Source organism: Salvia splendens, chromosome 12 (assembly GCF_004379255.2).
Source record: "Salvia splendens isolate huo1 chromosome 12, SspV2, whole genome shotgun sequence".
Lineage (NCBI taxonomy): Eukaryota > Viridiplantae > Streptophyta > Magnoliopsida > Lamiales > Lamiaceae > Salvia > Salvia splendens.
Genome location: NC_056043.1, coordinates 32,092,214 through 32,115,613, shown reverse-complemented (window position 1 = coordinate 32,115,613; position 23,400 = coordinate 32,092,214). Strand labels below are relative to the sequence as shown.

The following is a 23,400-nucleotide window of genomic DNA, read 5'->3' as shown; positions in this document are numbered from 1 at the left end:
ATGTGTATTTTTGGGGAAAAAAATTGAAAAATAAATTAAAAGTGGGTAGAAAACGGATATAATTTTTTGGGAAGTGGGAAAATATTTTTTTATTTTTAATCAGATTTTTTTAATTAAAATCTGATTTTTTAAAAAAATTAAATTAAATTCTGCCACGTCGCCTGCTCGCTGGCACGGACGTGCTCGATGCATCGAGCAGCGTCGTGCCAGAGGCAAGAGCGCAGCGGAGGACAGCTCATCCGTGCCGCTGGCACGGACCGACGGACGAGCTTGTGCTCGCCGATGGGGATGCTCGCAGCACCGTGAAAAAAGTAAAATACTCTATAATCTAATTTATGAATTGATTATAAAAAGCTGATGGGACGGGACGTATGAATAATTAAAATGAGATATGGTTTGTGAACTTATTTTTTAAAATTCCTTAGAAAATTATTAGAAGCTTTTTCTCACATGCTTTGCATCCAGATCGGATCTGGTATGGGAGTTATGGGTTCCATTAATTTTGCCCATTCCAAAAATTAATTTTCTCATCTCATATTGCAAATTAGCTACTACTTCTATTATTCATATTCCACCCCCCTATACCCCATTTCATTTTTCCCTTTTTTTCTTTTTTTATTCATTTTTGGTGACATAATAACTGAATCATTTGATGATGTGATGAATTATGAATATGATACACGTTTTTTTATAAATCTAATGAAAATTATTTTTTGCAACTTGGGTGATTCAAGTCTTGATATTTATCCATAGGAGGATAACTATGTTGATTTAATTAGTTGAGTATATGCGTGTGGATTGGATTATGATTACTTTCTTTAGATATACATATTTTAAGCTAGCTGTATGATTTTTATTCCAATGTAACTGATTAATTTCCTAGTCATCTTGAATATGGTGATTAGAAATGTTTACATTGTTGAAAATTGAAATCTAGCATTATTCAACCCATTGAAATAGAGGATTGAAAGTCTTCCCATGTTTATCTAAAGTTAGGACATCGGATAATATGTTAGGATATAAAATGATATTTTAACAGTTAAATGTTCTTAATAAAGATGAAATTATAGGAATAAAATGGGGTTTCTCCATTTATAGGCGCACATATTACATTCAAAATAAATGTAACAAATACGTCAAACCCATCATTAAAAAAAAATACTAAATTTTTAGGTAGTAATACTTAATTAACTTTCCCTCTATCCTATGACTTACTTTTCTTTTTAAGTTGTCGTAACTGAAATAACACATTATTAAAAATAGAAACACTTTTATCTCTACTTTATTTCATCTCTCATACTTTATTTACTTTACTTAATATATAAAATAAAATTGCATAAAATCTCGCACCATCCAAAGAAGGAGTCATCTTCTCTGGGACGGAGGGAATACTAAATATAAGTCTAATATTTCATTTTTCCAATTTTATAAACTCCTTTTAATATTTTAAGAATTAAAGTAGTTAAAAAAAATTAAAAGGACTAGTCCTATTTAAGAACACACAACCACGATTATTCCGAAAACCCAAAGTCAAAACATGAAAATCACAATATAGAATTAAAGAAAAGTCAAATTGTTGTCTTTTTTTTTTTGCTTCTTCTACGAAGAAACGTAAGTTTTTGGTTTTTGATTAATACTAATAATGCAATCCAAATGTTGGTTGTTGACGCAGTATAAATCACCCGCCGCCTCTCATCAAATGCAGTGATATTACCCGATTCCACCTTTTCTCTACCAACTTGATTCCATAAATACTCACAATTTCTCTTCAATAAAGCGAATTCATTCACCCAAAACCTCTGAGCTGTTCTATTTCTTCACAGTTTCTCGACAATCCGTAGAGGAAATCAATGGCTTCCATTCATTTTTCTTCCCCATCGACTTCGCTTTATCGCTCTGGGTTAGTGTTTCTCTATATTCTGATGCTGTTATTCTTTCAATTATGGATTAATTCCATCTGGGTTCCTCTTTTTACGGTGCTTAATGATTAAAAGTTGCATTCTTTGTGGCTTTGATTCATCCAATTGAATAGTAAACGGCAGCTTTTCTCCTTTGTGTTTGGGGAAAAAACCTGTCTTTTCTGTTATTCGGTAGTTTTATATGCTTATGAATGTTGTTTTGTGTGTGTGTGTGTGTTTTGATGGCTTCTTAGATTTTGGGACTAGTTTTTTATTGGCTTGATATATTTGTTAGCTTCATCATGACTTATCCATCTCTTTTCTTGTATTTGAATCCATTTTATAATCTGAAGAGGAATGTGACTATTGTTGTTGCTTTCCATATTGCAGAAGTAGTATAGGTTGTTTTCAGTGCTAGAAACTGCTTCAGTGGTTTGTTATCTGAAGTTATACTTGTATGAATCATTCGTTTTCATATCTGTACGGTGATCGGAGACTGTATTCGCGGAATTGCTTCATATTAGCAATTATGCGAGCTGGAATGTTAGATCATGTAAATTGACCGAACCAGAATCATATCTTCGTTTTGTTTGGGGGGGAAAAACCTGGCTTTTCTATTATTCGATAGGTTTATGTCATCATGAATGCTATAATGTTGTTCTTTGTGTATGTGTGTGTGTATGGATGGATGGTTTTTCAAATTTTGGACTATTTATGTCTGCTTTTGTCTTCATTTAGAGCTCTTTTATTTGTCGGACTAGTTTTTTTTGTTGGCTCGATATATTTGTCAGCTTCATCATGACTTAGCTATCCAATTGGAAATAATCTTGTTCGGTGATGACCGAGGATAGAATGTCTAAAAGTACCGATTTCCGTTATCTTTTAGTTGATCTTGAATGCTTGCAATATATGAGTCCATTCTATAACTGAAAAGGGATGACACTATTGTTGTTGCTTTCTAAAAACTTAAAAGGTTGTATTTCGTGATCAATTTAATTGACTGAAGATATGCATCTGTCCAAGTTCTTTCTCGGTTACGAATTTCTAGGCTAACTTTCATTTTCTGCGGAATTTAACAGTTCCAGACTGTTCAATGGTATGCTATGCGGAAACATTCAGTATGTGAATGGTGTGGAAGTATTCAAACAGCCCAATTCCAAGTTCGCCAGTTTCAGTATTAAGGCCAATGGGAAAATCAAGTCAGCTCTGTTCTCAGCAGAAAATGGCTCTCTTCCACGTTCTGCTGGTTCTGATGTTGCAAGCAACGCTCTCGTCAGTGATATATCTGGCGGGGTTGAGGTACAGTCTGATTCCGTAGTATTAGGAGCTCTTGCAGCTGATATGGCTCCTACAGCTAGCGGGTTCCCTCTTGAAAGTGACGAATACGACTTGGACATGCCATCACAAGGTTTCTCAAGTATTACCGAGGCCATCAAAGACATCCGTGAAGGAAAGGTTAGATCTTCGCGTGGACTCTGTTATAACTGGATGTAGATTTAATAGTTTCTTATAGATTCTTTGGACCGGAAGTGCAGATGGTCGTGGTTGTAGATGACGAGGATAGAGAGAATGAAGGAGATCTCATAATGGCTGCATCGAAAGTTACCCCGGAGGCTATGGCATTCTTTGTGAAGCACGGAACCGGAATAGTTTGTGTGAGCATGAAGGAGGAAGACTTGAAGAGGTTGCAGCTCCCCTTGATGGTGAATGATAAGGAAAATGAGGAGAAGCTCTCTACTGCATTCACCGTTTCTGTGGTAAGTTGTTTCTCTGCTATAACGTCATTGTAGCGCATCCTTCTTGTCTTTTTTCTTTCTCGGCCTAATTAATTATGCTTTTATAGGATGCGAAACATGGCACAACTACCGGTGTCTCAGCACGTGACCGTGCAACCACAATATTGTCTCTTGCATCGAAAGATTCCAAGCCTGAGGATTTCAATCGCCCGGGACACATATTTCCGCTGAAGTACAGGGAGGGAGGTGTCCTAAAACGAGCGGGTCACACAGAAGCAGCTGTGGACCTTTCCGTGCTAGCCGGTTCTGAACCTGCTGGAGTTTTGTGTGAGATTGTAGACGACGATGGCTCCATGGCTCGCTTACCAAGGCTGAGGCAGTTTGCTCAGCAAGAAAACTTGAAAATTGTATCCATCGCTGATTTAATAAGGTACGAGCTTCTTTTCGTAAATTTCAACCCGCTTTTATTTCTGCAAATAGTGAAACTCATTATATAAATGTCGATTTCTTAGCATTTTTGCGAGAGTATTTATTTGTGATTAAACTATCTGATTGAGAAGGCTCGATTTGACACTGTATTTTGCAGGTATAGGAGAAAGAGGGATAGGTTAGTGGAGCATGCTTCAGCTGCTCGTATACCGACTATGTGGGGTCCATTCACTGCCCATTGTTACAGGTCCATCATAGACGGGATTGAACACATTGCGATGGTTAAGGTGAGCAATATGCAACACTCGACTTAAACTTTATTCGTTTAGAATGTCACAAATCTCACAAGGTGATGATTTCAACAGGGTGAAATTGGTGACGGACAAGATATTCTTGTTAGAGTGCACTCGGAGTGCCTCACCGGCGACATATTTGGTTCGGCCAGATGTGATTGTGGGAGCCAGCTGTCACTTGCAATGCAACAGATTGAGGCAGCTGGGAAGGGTGTTCTAGTTTACCTCCGTGGTCACGAGGGGAGAGGAATCGGTTTAGGCCACAAGCTCAGAGCTTACAATTTGCAAGATGCCGGGCGTGACACTGTGGAGGCGAACGAGGAGTTGGGTCTTCCCGTTGACTCAAGGGAGTACGGAATTGGTGCTCAGGTAATGTCTTATCAAACGTCACACGCTACCTCTGAATTACACGTGCTTAATTCTGTCATTCAAGTAACTGCCGACTGATAAGTTTTCAAGTTCTCATTTTAAGATAGTTCTCAATTGAACGACTCGCGTTGAATATATGCATATATATGTGCAGTTTTGGATAAAAGAGTACTGATGTTGTGGTCGGGTTTAGCCACTCTTGTCACCATATACGACGTGGTTTATATGTTTTCGTATTCTTTTTTCTTTTATTTATACAGATTTTAACCGATATACACTGGCGTAAATCATTGTGCAGATACTGAGAGATCTTGGAGTAAGAACTATGAAGCTGATGACGAACAATCCTGCAAAGTACATCGGGCTCAAGGGCTACGGCCTGGCTGTTGCAGGCCGGGTTCCTCTCGTGACCCAAATCACCAAGGACAACAAGAGATATCTAGAGACAAAACGCGCCAAAATGGGCCATGTCTACGGTTTAGACGCCAATGGTAATCCATCGCTCATCACCAACAAGAATGGACGAACAAGTGGTGAAACCCCGGCCATATCAGACTCATAAGTGGCTCAACATGAGGAGAAGCCCCGTTGCATCTCATGACGTTCTTACGAGAATAACGGGTAATAACACAGTTTCGGTTGATCATTTTTTTACTCCCTTGAGGAGAAATTCTTGGCCATCATTCATTAGATCATTCTTATTCTTTGTTGCTTGGTTGTTTGTCATAAGCTGTAATAGAAATTAGCAAATGTGATGCATTACACCTAAATATTAACTGGCTTTGTTTTAGCTACCGTCTTATTTCGTTGTCTAGAGTGTACGATTGATGACACGATCAAGACTCGAAGCTCGAATCCGATGGTTGTATAGGCCGAATGCGCTGTGTATTGATTCACTATTATCACTCGAAAGAGTAGACATTCTAATGGAAGATATTGCATCTTGGTTAAGTTGTTCTAAGGTTTTGGTGGTTTTTGATTTCATGTTCTATCTATGATGTCTTACTAATACTTGATGCAATAGAAGAAGAAATTAAGAAATTCAATTCAATTCAATGTAGCCATGAACACCAATTCAATGTTTTCCCAATTTTAGATTCAATGATTCAACAAAAAAAAACACAATTTTACTGAGTTTGATTTATGTCCTGTTTCACATATTTCAGCAACAGAACAATGACTCAGCTAGAGTAACATGATTATCAGTTTATCACCAAAAAATGAGAGAGAAAAGGGAGTAGATGCTCCCATTGTGGAGAGGGAGCCGATGGCCACTCCCTTCCGCCTTCACCCCAAGGTTTTAATGTACGATATTTCATTTTGTTTTTTTAAATTTTATTGAAATTTGCTTCTCGTTGTATTCTTTTTCCAATATTGCAATACAACATTAATTTATTATGTATATTTTAGTTGAAAATATTTAGACATTGATAATAAAAATAAAATAAAATAGTGATGATGTGGAAATGAGATAGACTCCCATTGAGATTAGCTTCGGAGATAGACCTAATACCCTTAGCTAGTAATTTAACTTATTTTATGATTTATTGTTACAATAGTTAGGATTTGATTTATTTTCCATAATTATTAGGATTTGATTTGTTTTTCATAATTGTTATGATTTGTTTTATTTTCTTAGATGTCTTCCACATATTTGTAATATATATGTGAGAATATTTGATAAGATACAAGAATAAAGAATTAAAACAATTGTATCATTATCATATCTAAAGAAGCGATTTCTCTTCCTTTTTATTCAAAAGTCAGTCTTTTCTCTTACTTGGTTTTTCCAAATAAAAATAGGTGGAGTATTAATTAATAATTAGTACCTATCACATCACCGTCACATTTTTAAGGCAAAGTGTTTAAATGTATATTTTATTTAAAATTTGATTAATATTCACCGATTTTAATTAAAGTTTAAAAATTGTAATAAGAGTTTTACTAAAACGGACATATATTTCGGAGTGTGACTCTATTTGAAGGATTTTTCATGGCATTAAAATCTTTAGTTTTGAAGAAAATCGACTCTAATATTAGTTAGTAATCAATAATAACTAATAATTAATTATAATTTAATTTGTTATCAGTTAAATTTTTAATAACCCATAATTATATTTAAATTGAATCTTAACCACAGTTTAGTTAAACTTTGATTTAATGGCTATATACCGCTGGTCCTAATTCGCACTAATCACTTTTGCCATTCATAACACAATTATTTATATATTTATTTTCAACTATAGCCTTATATTTATCCTTTGTAAAATAATAAAATCTAAAAATTATAAATCTGGAGTATTAATTACATAAGATATGTATGTGAATAAACAAAAACGCGTTTTTACACCTTCATACCTATACATTACCATTTAACCGCGTCTTCTCCAAAGGAAAATTCGTCAATTTTCCAAAAGCCCAACGTGTTTTACCGTCAGATCTGGACCGTCAAATCGAATGAGCTGTCACCGATCCAACGGTGGATTCGATCAAGAGAATCCCACAGTATTACGTCTCCTCCCTATAAATACCGTTGCCCTACCCAACTTCTCCTTCACATCCAGAAATCTCAATTCTCTAAATTTTCCACAATTTCAATTTACTCTCCACAGTTTCCTCTCCCTCTCTCTACCTTCGATCCAAAGCAATGGCGGTTTCCAAAATTTTCACAATCCTAATCTCTGCATTGCTGCTAGCCTCCGCCGCAGCGCAATCGCCTTCCGGCGCTCCGTCGCCGTCTCCAGCTGTGAAACCACCGGCGCCTTCTCCTCTGGCGCAGCCGCCGATTCACGCGAGCCCTAGCCCCGCCCCTACCGCGTTCAACGCTCCTGCGCCGTCGATCTCGGCGCCTGCTCCTTCTCCTTCCGGTGTATTCTCGCCGCCGCCGACTACCTCACCCTCGCCGTCCGTCTCTGCGCCTCCGACAGCCGCTGATGCTCCATCAAACGGCGCCGTATTCAATGGAGCGGGATTTGCAGCTGCTGCAGTTGGATTCTTCGCTGTGGTTTTGGCTGCTTGAATGCTCTGGTTTATTTACCCTATGATTTAGTAATTTTTTAGGTTTTTATTATTCTTTTGTTAATTTTTGCGCATCGATATTTATTTTTGGATATCTATTATTAATATTCATTTTTTATAATTTACTTGTGCCTGGTTTATTCACCGTCTTATGTTTATATGAGATTATTTTTTTTATCTTTGTACATGATTTGCATCTGTGCACACTATAAATTTAATTTGTTTATAACTTTAAAATAAAGTGGAATTGTACTAAAATTTTGATAATAAGGAGTACAATTCCAATTTATTTAAAATTGAAAGACGTTCTTCTACTATTTATCAATGTCATTATTCCCGATTTTGCTTTTCTAATGCCAAGAAAAGTGCATAACTCATCTTTGTGACTTAATTGGTAAGAGCATCTCCAAAGAGTTTGGAGACGATATATAGAAAATAGAGAGAAGATATATAGAAAAGATATTTAACGTAACCTTCTAAAAAATTGAAATATACCTTTTTAAAAAGTAACATATTTCAAAGGAAAAATGTTTATGAAAAGTTAAATTATTTTTTAAAAATAAAATAATAATATAAAATAAAACATAAAGTGTAATACTCCCTCCGTCCAGCAATAGGAGTCCCAATTCTCCTGGGCACGGGTTTTAAGAAAGTTGTTGGAGTGTGTAATAAATGGTGTGTGATAGTTGAATTTGTGACCCATTTTAATTGTTTTAAACTCTTTTTTGGTGTGTTGCATACAACATGCTGCCATTTTTTTCCCTTGAACAATGCAGCAACGTTTTGCATATGAGGCTGTACATTTAATGTCATACAATATGCTGCACATTTAATTTTATGTAACCTGAATTTAATTTCAGGCTGCAAAAAAAAAGTCACAATTAATGGGAAACTAAATTTAATAAGAACACTCAACATAAAAAAAAATGCCTTCCATACATAATTGAACAAAGTCAGGTGAAATCACCTCAAAATACAAGGGGGGAAGTGAATTTTTCAAAGTTCCCTCTACAAAGTTTTTGAGGGAAATTTGAGTTCCAACCTGTACAAATCCTATGCTGCTATAAATGCCTCAACTACATTCATTTAAGACAACTCCAACAACCACAAATCTGAAATTCTGCCAAAAAAACTCCCAACAATGAAGTAAATTCGGCTCCCTCAGAAAAATTTCATCATCGGGATGGATATTGGGCAGAGGCAAACCATGTACTTGAGCAGCAACATGAAGAATAATGTGGTGCAGTTTCTACTCAAGCACAGCCATGATGGAGTACTAGCAAGAGGGGCTGTAATGGAGGCAGCAGAAACTCATAGCATCAGTAGGAAGACAGTCTATAGGCTATGGAAGGCAGCCAAGGAGCAAATGCAAAGGGGAGAACCTGCAATGATGGAAGGAAAGGTTAGAGGATACCATCATGTAGATAGATTAGAGCTTGATCAAGATAAAGTTAGAAACTTATCTACTCTTGAAAGATCTTCCCTGAGAAAAATGGCAGTAAAATTGAATGTGAGTAAGAGCACATTAGGTCAGTGGGTGAAGCAAGGTAAACTACGGCCACATACAAATGCAATCAAACCTGCCCTCACCAATATGAATAAGATAGCAAGAGCTAGATGGAGTCTTAGCCAACTTCAGCCACAGATAACTCAAGGTGGAGTGCAGTTTCAAGGCATGCACAATGTAGTGCATATAGATGAAAAATGGTTCTATATGACCAAGGTTTCAGACAGGTACTACCTTTTGCCGGATGAGGATGAGCCATATAGGTCATGCAAATCCATGAGATACATCACCAAAGTGATGTTTATGTGTGCTGTCAGTAGACCACAGTTTGATGCCAATGGGCAGGCAACTTATGATGGTAAGGTTGGAATATTCCCCTTCACTGAAGTACTCCCAGCTCAGAGGAAGTCAAAAAACAGAGCAAGAGGGACCATGGAAACCAAAGCCATCAATTCAGTCACAAAGGCAGTGATGAGGGACTGCCTTATCCACAAGGTAATCAACTTTTTTCCTTGCTATCAGACCTTAATTATTCAAAAAAGATCATCATGTAGCTATGTTGTTGTTTTTTATGCCAGATCATACCTGCAATTAAGGCCAAGTGGCCTGTTGGGGCAAGTAAAGACATCTACATTCAGCAAGATAATGCAACCCCACACATAACTGCCATGGATCCAGAGTTTCAGGCTGTTGCCAAATCAGATGGATTTGACATCCAACTGATTTGTCAACCACCTAATTCTCCTGATACTAACATCTTAGACCTGGGATTTTTTAGAGCAATTCAGTCACTGCAGCATGAGAAACCATGCAAGACTGTGGATGAACTAGTGGGGAATGTGTGTAGCTCATTTACAGAACTGTCACCACAAACTCTCAACAAAGTTTTCCTAAGCTTGCAGGCTTGCCTCACTGAAATCCTACACTGCAGAGGTGGAAATGGATACAAGGTCCCACATATCAACAAGGACAGACTGCATAGAAATGGGGGACTCCCCAATGTGCTGGAAGTGGATGAGGATGTTGTGAGAGATGTGTTGCACTACTTGCAAATGCCAGAGAATAATGTTGGGTCAATGTATGATATTGGCCCTCTTTCAAGTGCATTTGGCATCTAGGTCAGCATAGGTGATGTGTATGGAATAGGGTAGTCTGATTTTTTTGGTGTGTTGGTCAGCCCCTATGTTTTTTGGGTTAGGGTTTGATGTTTTTGGTTTTTGGTATACATACATAGTGCAAACCAGATGTAATGCACATGTTCAGGATAATCTAATGGCTCCCTCAGAAAAATTTCATCATAGGGCAGTGTCAAAAAGCCTCCAAACCTGATCAAGGGGTGGCTTTTACAGAGCACATCAACAACCAACCACAAACATAGTCCAACACAGAATGCAGTAACCAACACATATTCCATCAACTTAGGCAACAATTCAGCAACATGAAACCACCTCAGAAAAATGTCATCATAGGCATTGTGAAAAGCCTCCAAACCATATCATGGGGTGGCTATTTCACACACAACAGGAATCACAAACATATCCCAACACAGAATGCAGCAGCCAACAACATATTCCATCAACTTAGGCAACAATTCAGCAACATGAAACCACCTCAGAAAAATGTCATCATAGGCATTGTGAAAAGCCTCCAAACCATATCAAGGGGTGGCTATTTCACACACAATAGGAACCCCAAAGATAGCCCAACACCACAGGAGCAACAAACAACAAATTCCAGCATGTATAACAACAATGCACCATATAGCAGTAGGGTAATCAGACAAACATCACATATTTCATCATATAGGAGTCGAAAGCATAACAAAAGAACCCTAAATACAGCCACCAACAAAAGAACCCTAAATACAGCCGACTACAGAATCTCCAAACCCTAGCCAGGGGGTGATTCTTACACAACTCACCATGTTAGATGAGATCTTTCATGCCGGGTAAGAGAATCAGGAGGATCTCCTTGAACCACTCCTCTTCCTCAACAGGTCGTCTCCGTCTCTTCACTCGCGGAGCTTCAGGGACCAAATTGGAGTCCGGACTCTCGTAACCCGGCGTATCAGGGACAATAAGCTCAGATTCGAGCATGGGATCCGGCGTATCAGGGACAATAAGCTCAGATTCGAGCATGGGATCCGGCGTGCCAGGGACCACGGTGGAACCACCCACCATCGACGGCATACCTTCCAGATCTGGGGTTTCAAGGTACATTGGGGGCTGGGACTCGGTCCAGGGAGGTATGTCGACCGTCGGAGTTTCAGGAACAACCGTAGACATCGAATCATCCGCCTCCCACGAGTAAGTAGGGATAGGCGACAGGTGGGTCGCAATTGGCGTCGGGATCGACCCTTCCGACGGGTCGAACGTCCACTCCGGCGCCGGATTCGGACGAGGCCAACGTGGAAGTTGGATGCGATTTCCGACCGAATCCAACCCATAGATGGGGGATCGGGGTGGAGAGGGTGCATTATCCATGGACGGTCGAATGAGGAAGATGAGGAGGCGGTGATTTGGAGGAGGAAGATGAGGCGTGGATTAGGGTTTCCACGGAGGAAGAGAGTGGAACGCGATTGTGAGTGAGAGAAGGAAATCGAGAGACTGAGAGTGTAATTGAGAGAGTGCCGACAATAATTGGTGTATGGGGGGGTGTTTTTTTAATGGCATTTTTGGTAAATTATGAATTGAGGGAGGGTGATTTATTTATCTAAATATGGTAAGTAGAACCGGGACTCCTATTCCCGGACGTCCCAAAACGGAAAAACGGGACTCCTATTGCTGGACGGAGGGAGTACTTCTTAAATACTTTTCCTCTTTCTTCAAATACATTTCCTCGTGGAGAATGGTTTTTCAGGAAAAGAAGGCAGAATGGTTTTTCAGGAAAAGAAGGCAAATATGATAGTTATAGGATTTTCTCTTCAAAATAGAAAAAAGGTACTCCATAATATCTTTTCAAATATCTCTTCCCTTGAAAAATGATTTAAAAGTATAAATATGGTAGTTATATTAGTTTACCTCTCCATTTTCCTATTCCAGATGCTCTAATCCATTTGAGATGCTCTAATGCACCACCATTAACTCAATAAGTAATTTGTCAAACCATTCAATTAAGATTTTTCCTTTTGCATTTAAAGCAAATTAAACATTTATAAAATTTTTTGGATTACCGATCTGTCTTGACACTGTCCATTTAACGAAACAATAATGTTTCGGCTGTTCGTATATCAACAGTTTTTTAGGAGTAATTCAAATCCGTACACAATCAACACATATGAAACAAACAATTTAGTAAACATGATAATGACACGGTCCAGTAAAACCCACTTTCACATTACACAGCCACATTAATCATGTACTACTTCCTTAGTCCTACAAAACAAATAAACTACTAGTTTCATTATTTTAGGCTGTCTCCTGAAATAAAACCACTTTTAAATATAAAAGATTTTCAAAAAATAATAATCATGCACATCATTTATAATATGAATCCCACATTCCACTAATACTACATTCATCATTTTTTTCATTATCTCTTACTTTACCAATTACATACTCCATCCGTCCCGCACTACTCGCGCATTTCCTTTTGAGCACGGAGATTAAGGAATGAGTGATAGACAAAGTCAACAATTACGGCTGTAGGTATAAATTGTTACTAAAAATGGAAAGAGTGCAAATAACTTGGGATGCCCAGAAAGGAAATAAGTGCAAGTAGTGCGGGACGGAGGGAGTATTAAAATTCATATTATTTACAAGTTTATCTATTTTATTAGGGTGGATGGAGTATGTATAAATTTACTACCGGACTTTCTCATCTATACCAATAACAAATTCACCAAATAACATAACACAAACATCACCAACGATTCAATACAAAGGGAGCCTACATATAATTTGAGCCGGTAAATTGAACACCAAAGAATCATAGTCAACTCACTCCTAAACCCGCATACCTTTTCACCGGATCTACTTCGACTCTGCTTGTAATGTCGTCGGGGTGGGGCGGCTGCAACAACACAACGGATCTGAAAGAGCAGTAACAACAATCATAGGTGAGATCCATAAATGTAGAGTGGGCAGTTCAAAATCGAAGACAAGAAACGAAACCGACTGATTATGTCTGGTGAGGTGAATGTTGTCTACTACTATTAGTGATCAAAATCGCTAAAATCCCATCATATCGTTAAACCATTACAAAAAACATAAATGTAGAACTATAAAAAACAAAGATTTATATCACAACTCAGAATGAGTCAACAAGAAATTAAGAAAATCATGTCCTACATTTCTCTTCTTTCTCTCTCTAAATAAACACACTCACACACACAACCTCTTTTCTTTGACTCTCAACCAATCTCCCCTTTCACCTTCTTCCGACGATGGCCTTCCATCGCCGTACACTCCTCTATGAATCCGCCCCCAGCTTTTGCCAATCCTCCTGCCCGGAGCAACAGACCGCCTGTACATTGACCTGCTCCAAATACTGCCCAGACTCCTGCATATCATCAGAATCCGATCGATTCCCGCCGCCGCCCCCTCCTCCTCCAGCCTCCACCGCCATCGATCCAGGCGGAGCCCCGACCGGCGGCCTCTCCCACGCCCTCACCATCTCCCTCGCTGTCCTCGCCACCGCCTTCTTCCTCTTCACCTGCTACACCATCTACAAATTCTACACCCTCTGGAAAGCCTCCCGCCGCCGCCGGATGTTGCGTCAATCGCAGCGCCGCGATTTCGACGAAGAAGGCGGCGGCGGCGATTTTATCGATGGAGACGTCGTTGACCACCCGATCTGGTACATCCGGACGGTCGGGCTGCAGCCGTCGGTGATCAACGCGATCACGATTGTGAAGTACAAGAGCGGCGACGGAATCGTGGAGGGGACCGATTGCGCCGTGTGCCTCAGCGAATTCGAGGAGGATGAGACGGTGAGGTTGCTCCCAAAGTGCAGCCACGCCTTCCACATCCCCTGCATCGATACGTGGCTGGCTTCTCACACGAATTGCCCCCTGTGTCGGGCTGGGATTGTTGCTGCTGCCGGCGGTGCGTTTCAGCTGCAAGAGGAGCCGATTGGCGTTGATTCGAGGCGGAGTGATGAAGGATCGGATGGGTTAGGGTTAGGGTTAGGTGAAATTGAAGGGGATGGGGCGGTTAGATCTCAAATTGGGATCGAATTTGAGGGGAATGTGGAAGGCGATTGCAAAATTGATGTGGAATTTGATGCGGCGGTGCAGCCGGTTAGGAGATCGGTGTCGATGGACGCTTTGTTGGCGTCGGCGATCAGCGCTGCGGTGGCGAATGCTTTTCCGCGGCAGTGTGATAAGAGCTCCGGCGATCAGTTGGGAAAGTTTGAGAGCCCTTCGATTGAGAGGTATGCGCAGACGGGGTCGTGTTCTATCAAGAGGTCGGCTTCGTGCAGCGCCAAGGTGTTTCTTTCGAGACACAGCAGCCGGAGATGAGAAATTTGGACTTGTACGGATCCGGTAAATGGAACTCGTGCGGATGGAAAACGCACGTTTTTGCTGATGAAGCGTATTTTTCTTCTTTTCGTAGCGATTTGAATCATGCTGACTGCGGTTGATCATACCCCGCTGAATAAGAATGTCATCGACTAGCTAGCGGATCCAAGAAATGGAACTCGTGTGGATAGAACTCGTCGGCTGAAGAATGCCGTAGTTGATTAGCTAGCGTTGTCTACGATGAAGCGTTTTTTGTTTCCCATTTGAGTAGCTAGCGGATCCAGGAAATGGAACTCGTTAGCTGAAGAAGGCCGTAGTTTACCAGCTAGCCTTGTGTACCATGAAGCGTTGTTGTTTCTTTTCGTAGTGATAAGAAGGTCGTCGACTAGCTAGCGTCGTCTGCCGCCCAAGCCGCCCAAACGGCTGAGGAAGTGCTTTTTCTTTTCGTAGTTGTCTGAATCATGAAATTGCAGTTTCTCTGAAATATGTTTATGCTGCGAGAATTATAATTGGATAGAAAAAATTTGCTGCCGAACTGAACGAAAACAACAAATTAATGTACCCTTTAATTTTAGATTAGTTTGTCCCAAAATTCAATGGGGATCACCTATGGCATCTCCTATGCCATCCCCTACTGCATACACACAAACATGATAAGTGATGGATAATGTCACGTTCAGCTCACCCTAGCATTTACCACTTTGTGACCAGGTAAAAAAAAAGGTGCAAGAATAGTGATAGTAAACATACAAGAATGATAAAATCTTTATGCATATAAGTATAATCAAATACATAAGATTCATGAACAACACACATTTAGCTGATAACATAAATACAACAATCTGCACATTTGTTTTGATTTGCATAAGATTGCCTCTAGGCATCACCCAAGCATATCACACCGCACTCTACACACACGCAAAGAAGCATGAAGCACATTGAAATCCGGGCTTATCATAACTATCTTCATGACATTGATCACATCTCTTTTTGTTGGATATGATTTGAAATCTAAGAGGGTGATCATGGATATTGGAAATCACATATTGTGTTCCATATTTGATGTTTCTGTACTCACCTGACGTAGCAGGAAAGCATTCGGGATGGAAGGATTGATCGCACGCAGTCTCGACAATGGTACATCCAGCTTCTGGGGTCCATTTGGTATTCGCAACTACTGCAGTAGAACTCACCGGGACGGTTAAACCGGGCATCATATGTCAACGGCAACAAGTGATTCTCCAATCTATGCTTATTTGTTGCCGGTAGCATCGCACATTCACCACACAAACTGAATCTGCAGCTATTGCATTTGTATTGTCCCACTCCTGGAGACCTGTAAAACCTATAACAGTTAACACAGAAATAAGAACCATAATCACTTGAGACTATCTCGAGATAATTATGTCGCGGGTGAGCTGCGTGTGTTATGGTGCTGGGCAGAGAAGAACACTTGATGTCTATGTTGAACCAGCAGCGTTCGTAGGTACAAGAGTAATAGAGCCCATTCTCATAAGCATTACAAAAACCACAGGTCTTCTTCCTACGTGTTAGATTGCCATCAACATTTTGAAGCCTTAAGCTGTGATGTTTGAGATGATGAGTTGGAAGAGAGGGGATGTGTAGTGGTAAGTTGAAGCAGGACAAATGGAGAAAGTATTTGCATTCTTCACAACTCATGTAACCACTCTCATACCCATCACCATCTGTCTGCTTCTTTTCATGTATAGGCAATATGCACCCATCACACATTAATTCCGATCTTGGAATAATGTCGTCGTCATCATCATCATCATCTTTTTTGCAGCGATCTTGAGATGATGATGAAGAAGACGATGAAAATATAGTAAAAGTTAGTAGATGATGAGGGTTCCGCAAAAGACAAAACAACTAATTTCTATTTTACTTAACTCTCTCTTCTTACTCGTACTTTTCTGCATCAAACAAAACAAAACAAAACAATCCGCATGGTTTTACTTTATCACTACTCACATTGGAAAAGATAGTGATCCTATGTTGGTGTTTGGTTTACTAGATAAAATAGTAGCAAAATATAATTTAGGATTAAATTGTGAGATTATTTAGTAGGAGGGGGTTGGCTATGACTAATTAACACATGACTATCTATCTAGGATTAAGTTATGAGATTCAATACAAATTTAATCATGAGATATAATCTTGTAAACCGAACACCTCCTATGTATTCAATAATTAACAGAATCTTGGAATTCTAGCTAACAATAGAATTAACTGCTGTATTTTTCTTCTTGTGTAGGTGAGTTTTAAAGTGACTAAAGTCCATAACTGATCCAGTATATTTGATTAAAAAAACTTTTTGTCCTAGCTCCACTATAAGTGTGTTACCTTCCGTTTCCAGATAATGTATTTTGGTATGATTGCGTGAAAAATTAACGGGTAAACCACATTTTGATCTAATTAATATTTAAATATGAATCAAAACATATTGTCGAAGACCAGAAGCCTTCACGCATAATGTGTAGGATCAAGTAGGTTTTTTTGTGCAAATGTACAATACAATTTTGGACTTCTAAACCAAAACATACTGTTTAGACCATAAACAAACACAATTATAAATTAACCAAAAGGTTTCTTTTGTCCGAAACCGTTAAATTTCTAATATATGGTTATAATTAAGTTTTCAAAATCTGAAGAATTCTCAAGCTGTCATTAATGGAGTAGTAGTTTTTAATCTTAATTATATTGTTCACTTTGATCCACATGAAAGTGTGTGACATTAAAGTTGGGTTCAAGCATCTTTTCCGATCCAAAACAAAAAAAATTGGTAAGAGTGAATTATTGAGCAAAGAGAAAAGAAAAAGTAAAGTTACATTCTTTTCTTGATATATGTGTTTCTAAAAATATCTTACATTCTTAATTATTTTTGTTTTAAATTTGATGTTTTAATAATTAATTTAACTGGTGATCATTGCGTAACCAATTTTTAAAAAGCGTGATACACATGAAAGTTAAAATTAAAGAAATTATTTTTCATAGAAAAGAAATTTACCGTCACCAAACATAATTAACGCAAAGAAATTAATTAATTGACAGAGAATATATATATGGTGATGTTCGGTTTCCTAGATAAAATAATACCAGCATATAATTTAGGATTGAGTTGTGAAATTATTTTAGTCATAGGGGGTTGGCTATGACTAATTATCCCATGATTATCCATCTAGGATTGAGTTATCTCATGAACCAAACACACTATACATTTAATCACGGGATACAATCTTACAAACCGAACACCCCTATAATAAAAGAGACTGTTAGCATTAAGTTTTGAAAAATTGATTCAAAGTTCTCCACAACGGAAGAATTTTCATTTTCTCATCAGTATCTTGTACTTCAGGACATGTAAGCTTTATTAACAAAAATCATATTCTGATTTTATAAAAACTTTAAAAATTGTGCAAAGAATTAATTAGTTTTTAATATCAACGTACTATGATCAAAACGGAAAGGAAAATATACGAGCCATATGTTTAAATCAAATAATTTAATTGAGTGGAATGTATTATAAAATAGAAATTCAGTTAATATATTTAGATGTTACAGAAACCAAAATATAAACATGTTTACAAAGTGTGATACACAATCTTTACTTGATTTATCTGTTCCTAAAAATATCATATATTCTCATCTTTGTTTTACCTGATTCTGTTTTGTAAAATTGGAAAATTGGAAAATGAGGATTGTTTTTTTTATAGGACAGAGGGGTACTAGATAATTTGGATCGAAACAATAGTTTTTCGAATTATATTGATGACTTTGATCCACATGGAAGTGTAGCATAAGAACAACAGTAAATAAACAAGAATTATAAATCTTTTGTATACAATATTAATCAAATACTAGTTAGTACAATGTAAGATACATGAACAACACACATTTAGCACATAACATAAACACAACAATCTACATATGCATGGTTTATACCTATTACAATTAACACATGAATTACAAGTGGAGAAAGTATTTGCATTCTTCACAACTCATGTAAGCACTCTCATACTCATTATCATCATCTGTTTGCTTCTTTTCACATATAGGCTGTGTGCACCCATCACATATTAATCTCCATCTTGGAATACTGTCAAAATTATCTTCATCGCCATCATCATCTTTTCCATAGTGATCATGAGAGGATGATGATGATGATGTAGTAAAAGTTAGATCATGAGGGTGTTTGGAGAATTTGTACTTGCTACTAATGTTGTGATTGTCATGATCATGATTAGGGTTGAGAATTTGCTCTTTGTGTCGCTTAACAAATGGTCTGATCATCTCCTCATACATGTCTTCTACTGAAATTGGAAACTCGGTAACGTCCATCTCATCATCAACTGCATTTGCATTTTTTTTTCATCATCAAATCTGAAATAAAATCAACCAAAACTGTTGATTAAATACTTTTAACCCAATATTTAAACATGCACCTCTATAAAAATGGCAGGAGTAAATAGTACTCCTTTTGTCTTACTATAGTTTCGGCATCATTTTGGGCACAAAATTTAGGAAAATAGTGTTTAGAAGTTAAAGTAGAGAAAATAAAGTACGAGAAAGAATAAAGTAGTTTGATAGATGAAGAATGAATAAAGGGAGATAATAAAATACGTAGATAAATGAAGAGAGAACAAAGTAAGTGTCACGACCGCCCTTTAGGGTTAATAAATGCGGACGATCGTGATTAAAGAACTTAAAGAACAGACATAGAAAACTAGGGTTTCAATAAAGGTTTGACCCAGAATTAATAAAACGACCAAGGGTTTGGCATTATTCAAAAGATACCAAGTTTTCAAACATTCAAATAGACAGCTTCAAAGTTTAATAAAAGACAAGTAAAGGAAATGTCACAGCGGAAGCATCCAAGAGAAGAGTGAAGTCATGTGTGAAGACACAACGACACTCGGTGTTTCAAGACAACCATAGTTTTTATTGATATTTGCTCAACACCACCAACCGCTCGTCGCCGCTCAACCTGCACATAGGGAAAACACATGCAAGGCTGAGTACTATAAAAATAATACTCAGTGGCTCATGCCGAAAATATTTTTTTAGTAAAAATATAATTTATCATGCCATACGTAAGTAACCATCAGGGTTTAGCTTTAGAAAGGCCCGAGGCACTCAAAATAATTTCACATAGTAAAAGTCGACTGATCAGTCATTTTCCCATAGACGTTAGCCATATCTGCCAATACATGACAAGGAATTCGGCCGCAAACCAGGTCACTAGACCGGCCAGCCCGTACGCTAGCACACGATCTACCATAGGTGTACACTAATCCAAGTAGGGTTTGCGGCCCTACGAGGACCCGAATTCGATTTAAATAATAGTGGCAAAAGCCACATCAGATAGGCACGTTAAAACAAAACACGGCATGATAAACATAGTAATTTCCACCGATAAAGTATTTAGGACGTTGTCCTTAGTTAAAAGAAAGTCCACCTCGACCGTTTAGACCTTAGGTACTTCTTTCCCTTTGTTATCACGCTTTGTGCACGAGTTATCACCTTTAGATAATATGTATTACCAATCAGTCACAAACATTGACTCATAATTATGCATGTCCCCAACGTTTCCCTTTTTTCCAACAACAAAAGGAAGCACACCGTAGCATGCATCATCGAATAATACATTACTTCATCATAGAGTGGGTTCCTTAACACATACATATCATGTATATCATTTAAAACACAACAACATCGTTATTTTCGCAAGGATAAAAATCTGGCAAAAAAGCGCGGTCATTTTGTAAAAATCATTTAAAATTCATCCGGCCTCAGTTGGGGCTGAAATTTCCCACAATACAGTAGACACATCGAATATCATTCAGTTAAAATTTCACATCAAAATAATCTTTTTAGGTCGGTCAAATCGAAATTGTAACTCACTGGTCGAGAAAATAATTTCTGGCAGAACTGCGCAGTCAACTTCAAAAATTCCCCAAATATTCATCCTTCATCCAAATAAGTTGAAATTCATACACGACACAGAAGACACCTTGAGGTTTACTCAGAAAAAAGAATCGTACAAAAAAGAGTTCGTTTGGTTGGTCAAACATGCGTCGGAACCTACTGTCCGAACACTACAAATTTCATGCTTCAAAATTCGAATTAGGGTTTTATCCTCATTCATCCAAACACAACTTTTTTATGCTTTCAGCATACAACCATGCTTAAAAAGGTTCTCACAATCATGTTCTCATATAGTCACACATCATTCACCCATGATTCATTTAGACTTCACACAAATTCATTCAAAACGCATATTCACAATTTGTTATCATCCAGACACGAATTCTCACCGATTAAATTCCTAGATTTGAAATCCCTACACTCACTATATGCATGAGGGAGTCAAAACAATGTTTGAATGGAGAGGATGAAGAAAAAGTTTGGTTGTACCTTTCGTGATTGAAACGATTGGTAGAACAAATACAAATCTTGATTCTTCAACAACTCTTGGCAAGGATGAAAAGATCTTGAGTGGAGCAGAAGAACAAGTGGGAGAGGTGTGGGGAGGAGAACAAATGGGAGAGGTGTGGGGAGGAGATGGGGAATGTGGAATGAGGAGGGAGGGAGGCGTGTAGTTTTGGTTTAGGGTTTTTTTCTCCCCCCTTTATTTATAGAGCGCAATGGAATCCCAATTAATTAAAGGAGATTTGGAGAATTAATTAAATGAAGGTTTGAAGGAGATTTGAGGGGGAGATTGGCGTGAACTATGGGGAGGAATAAGGGAAAATTTCAAAAATCATAGGCTATTTAATTAGCCTATGATTAAATTTTGTATTTCACAGAGTAGAATAAAAAAATACGGAGCAGAAAATTAATAATAATCCTTCCAAAACATAGGGAAGTAGGCGTGTAATTGGGTTCCTCCCACAAGGAAAAATTTCCAAATCTTTAATAGAATAAGGTAAGGCAAGATTTTATAGGATATTCCAATTCATTCATGGAAAGAAATAATTAGGAGATCAATTAATATAGTGGAATAATTTCCTCATCCCATAGTTAGGGAAATTTCGAAACCTCCCTTGGAGTAGCATAGGGATCGATTTTTTTCTCATGAAGAAATAAAGTAATTGAGCTTTGGATATAATTTGGATGATTATCCCAAATAAATAATTAAATCCAAGAAAATAGAATTCCTCTCCAATAATTAATAGTGGTCGAAAAGGGCAAGATGAAAAATTGATGATCCTATTTAATCTCACTCACCCTTAGGAAAATAATTCACTGCAATATATTTCATCCCGCATCAATTATTTAAAAGCCACGTCATAAAAATCAACGAAGTTGACTCAGTCAAATCCAAATTAGGTCACCAAAGAAATCACATAACAATCCGTCATTTAATTCGCGACATTAAAAGAAATTAAAGCAATCGTCTTAGGGTTCGAAAATTGGGTTGCTACAGTAAGTGTTGTTTTTTCTCAAAAAGGAAATGACTCAACTGTAGTAGTAAGAGAGAGAGAGAGAGAGAGAGAGAGAGAGAGAGAGAGCTAGGAGTATTACGTGGAGGTGACACATTTGAGATGGACGACATATCTGCAAAGACGACAATGATAGCTAGTAAGTAGGCCTCACATTCCTATTTGAAAAAGTTGGTATGATAGTGTCTTACTTTTATATATTAGTTTTATAACAAAATGTGAGCTGGTATGACTTAGTGGAATATGAATTTCACTACAAAAAATGGTAAAAAGTGAAATGTGACAAATTTTGTGGAATGGACTAAAATGAAAAATTGTGACAAAATTTAAGAGATTGAGAGGGAATAATAGGTTATTTTAAATTACATATGAAGTGAGTGGGAAATTTTTAAATATTATTCCCTCAATCCCAACTAAGTTGAGATATAACTTTTGGGCACATAAATTAAGAAATTGTGTTGAAAAGTAGGAGAGAGGAATAAAGTAGGAAATATAAAGAGAGAGTAAAGTAGATACTGGAATAAATTAAGAGTGATTGAATGTTTTGTTTTTTGTTAAAAAAAAATGACTCAACTTAGTTGGAACATCCCAAAGAGAAATACGACTCAACTTAGTTGGGACGAAGAGAGTATTTGCGACTGTTGATCACCTTCCTTGACTAACGTGGTGTATTTAATTTTAAATGTAATGCCAACGCTTTTCATGTGTTGATTTATGGCAAACTTGGACATTTCTTGTGTATTCAATTCTCTCTATATATATAATCTCATGATCAAGGCAAATATACACCAAAACCCAAACTAAATTTGAAAAAAATAAAATGGCAGCAGCTGCAGTTTCTGATCACTCGTCTGCTGATGATACTTGTTTTGATAATCCCTTTGAGTACAAGAAATCGGTTCAATCCATTGTAGATTCGTCCGATCTGAAACATCTCCCTTCCAAATATAACCTCGAACTCGGAGGCGTCGATGATACGAGCGCTACGAGCTGCAAATCGCTCCCCGTCATCGACTACTCCTCCCTCACCTCCACGGACCCTAATCGACGCTCTGAAGCCGTCGCTGAATTCGCCAGAGCATGCGCGGATTGGGGGGTTTTCTGTTGGCATTTATGATTGCTATTATTTTGTCATCTGCTGATATTTTCTGATGGTTAAGATCATAGTTTAGAGTTTGTACAATATATAGAGTTTGCATTTGATTATATTCCTTTAAAAATAATGG

General features: G+C 37.9%; 4 protein-coding genes across 4 annotated transcripts; 3 read left to right on the top strand and 1 right to left on the bottom strand.

The window, feature by feature from the left end:
• Positions 1 to 1,669: 1,669 nt before the first annotated feature.
• Positions 1,670 to 5,676, top strand: LOC121757195 (bifunctional riboflavin biosynthesis protein RIBA 1, chloroplastic-like). The gene is made up of 7 exons (XM_042152711.1): positions 1,670 to 1,900; positions 2,978 to 3,353; positions 3,434 to 3,655; positions 3,742 to 4,064; positions 4,221 to 4,350; positions 4,429 to 4,725; positions 5,024 to 5,676. The coding sequence occupies exons 1-7, from the start codon at positions 1,851 to 1,853 to the stop codon at positions 5,285 to 5,287; spliced, it is 1,662 nt and encodes a 553-aa protein (XP_042008645.1). The 5' UTR covers positions 1,670 to 1,850; the 3' UTR covers positions 5,288 to 5,676.
• A 1,696-nt stretch (positions 5,677 to 7,372) lies between these two features.
• LOC121757904 (alpha carbonic anhydrase 8-like) lies at positions 7,373 to 7,744 on the top strand. Its single transcript, XM_042153360.1, has one exon. It carries the CDS (start codon positions 7,373 to 7,375, stop codon positions 7,742 to 7,744), a length of 372 nt encoding a protein of 123 aa, XP_042009294.1.
• Positions 7,745 to 8,662: 918 nt separating this feature from the next.
• LOC121759138 lies at positions 8,663 to 16,558 on the bottom strand. Its single transcript, XM_042154641.1, has 3 exons — positions 15,790 to 16,558; positions 13,209 to 13,280; positions 8,663 to 9,125 (listed from the first exon to the last, which is right to left on the bottom strand). Exons 1-3 carry the CDS (start codon positions 16,461 to 16,463, stop codon positions 9,086 to 9,088), a joined length of 786 nt encoding a protein of 261 aa, XP_042010575.1. The 5' UTR covers positions 16,464 to 16,558; the 3' UTR covers positions 8,663 to 9,085.
• On the top strand, positions 13,380 to 15,246 carry LOC121759137 (E3 ubiquitin-protein ligase RING1-like). Its single transcript, XM_042154640.1, has one exon. It carries the CDS (start codon positions 13,635 to 13,637, stop codon positions 14,709 to 14,711), a length of 1,077 nt encoding a protein of 358 aa, XP_042010574.1. The 5' UTR covers positions 13,380 to 13,634; the 3' UTR covers positions 14,712 to 15,246.
• Positions 16,559 to 23,400: the final 6,842 nt, after the last annotated feature.

What these genes read in the sequence shown, in the direction of transcription:
- LOC121757195 (XM_042152711.1), top strand. Translation starts at nt 1,851, where the DNA reads ATGGCTTCCATTCATTTTTCTTCCCCATCGACTTCGCTTTATCGCTCT. An exon ending in AAGACATCCGTGAAGGAAAG is followed by an intron (nt 3,354 to 3,433) that starts GTTAGATCTTCG and finishes CCGGAAGTGCAG; the next exon opens with ATGGTCGTGGTTGTAGATGA. An exon ending in AACACATTGCGATGGTTAAG is followed by an intron (nt 4,351 to 4,428) that starts GTGAGCAATATG and finishes TGATTTCAACAG; the next exon opens with GGTGAAATTGGTGACGGACA.
- LOC121757904 (XM_042153360.1), top strand. Translation starts at nt 7,373, where the DNA reads ATGGCGGTTTCCAAAATTTTCACAATCCTAATCTCTGCATTGCTGCTA.
- LOC121759137 (XM_042154640.1), top strand. Translation starts at nt 13,635, where the DNA reads ATGGCCTTCCATCGCCGTACACTCCTCTATGAATCCGCCCCCAGCTTT.
- LOC121759138 (XM_042154641.1), bottom strand. Translation starts at nt 16,463, where the DNA reads ATGTGTGATGGGTGCATATTGCCTATACATGAAAAGAAGCAGACAGAT. An exon ending in ATGCTTTCCTGCTACGTCAG is followed by an intron (nt 13,281 to 15,789) that starts GTGAGTACAGAA and finishes CTGCTCTTTCAG; the next exon opens with ATCCGTTGTGTTGTTGCAGC. An exon ending in GAAGTAGATCCGGTGAAAAG is followed by an intron (nt 9,126 to 13,208) that starts GTATGCGGGTTT and finishes CCATCATTGCAG; the next exon opens with GTTCTCCCCTTTGCATTTGC.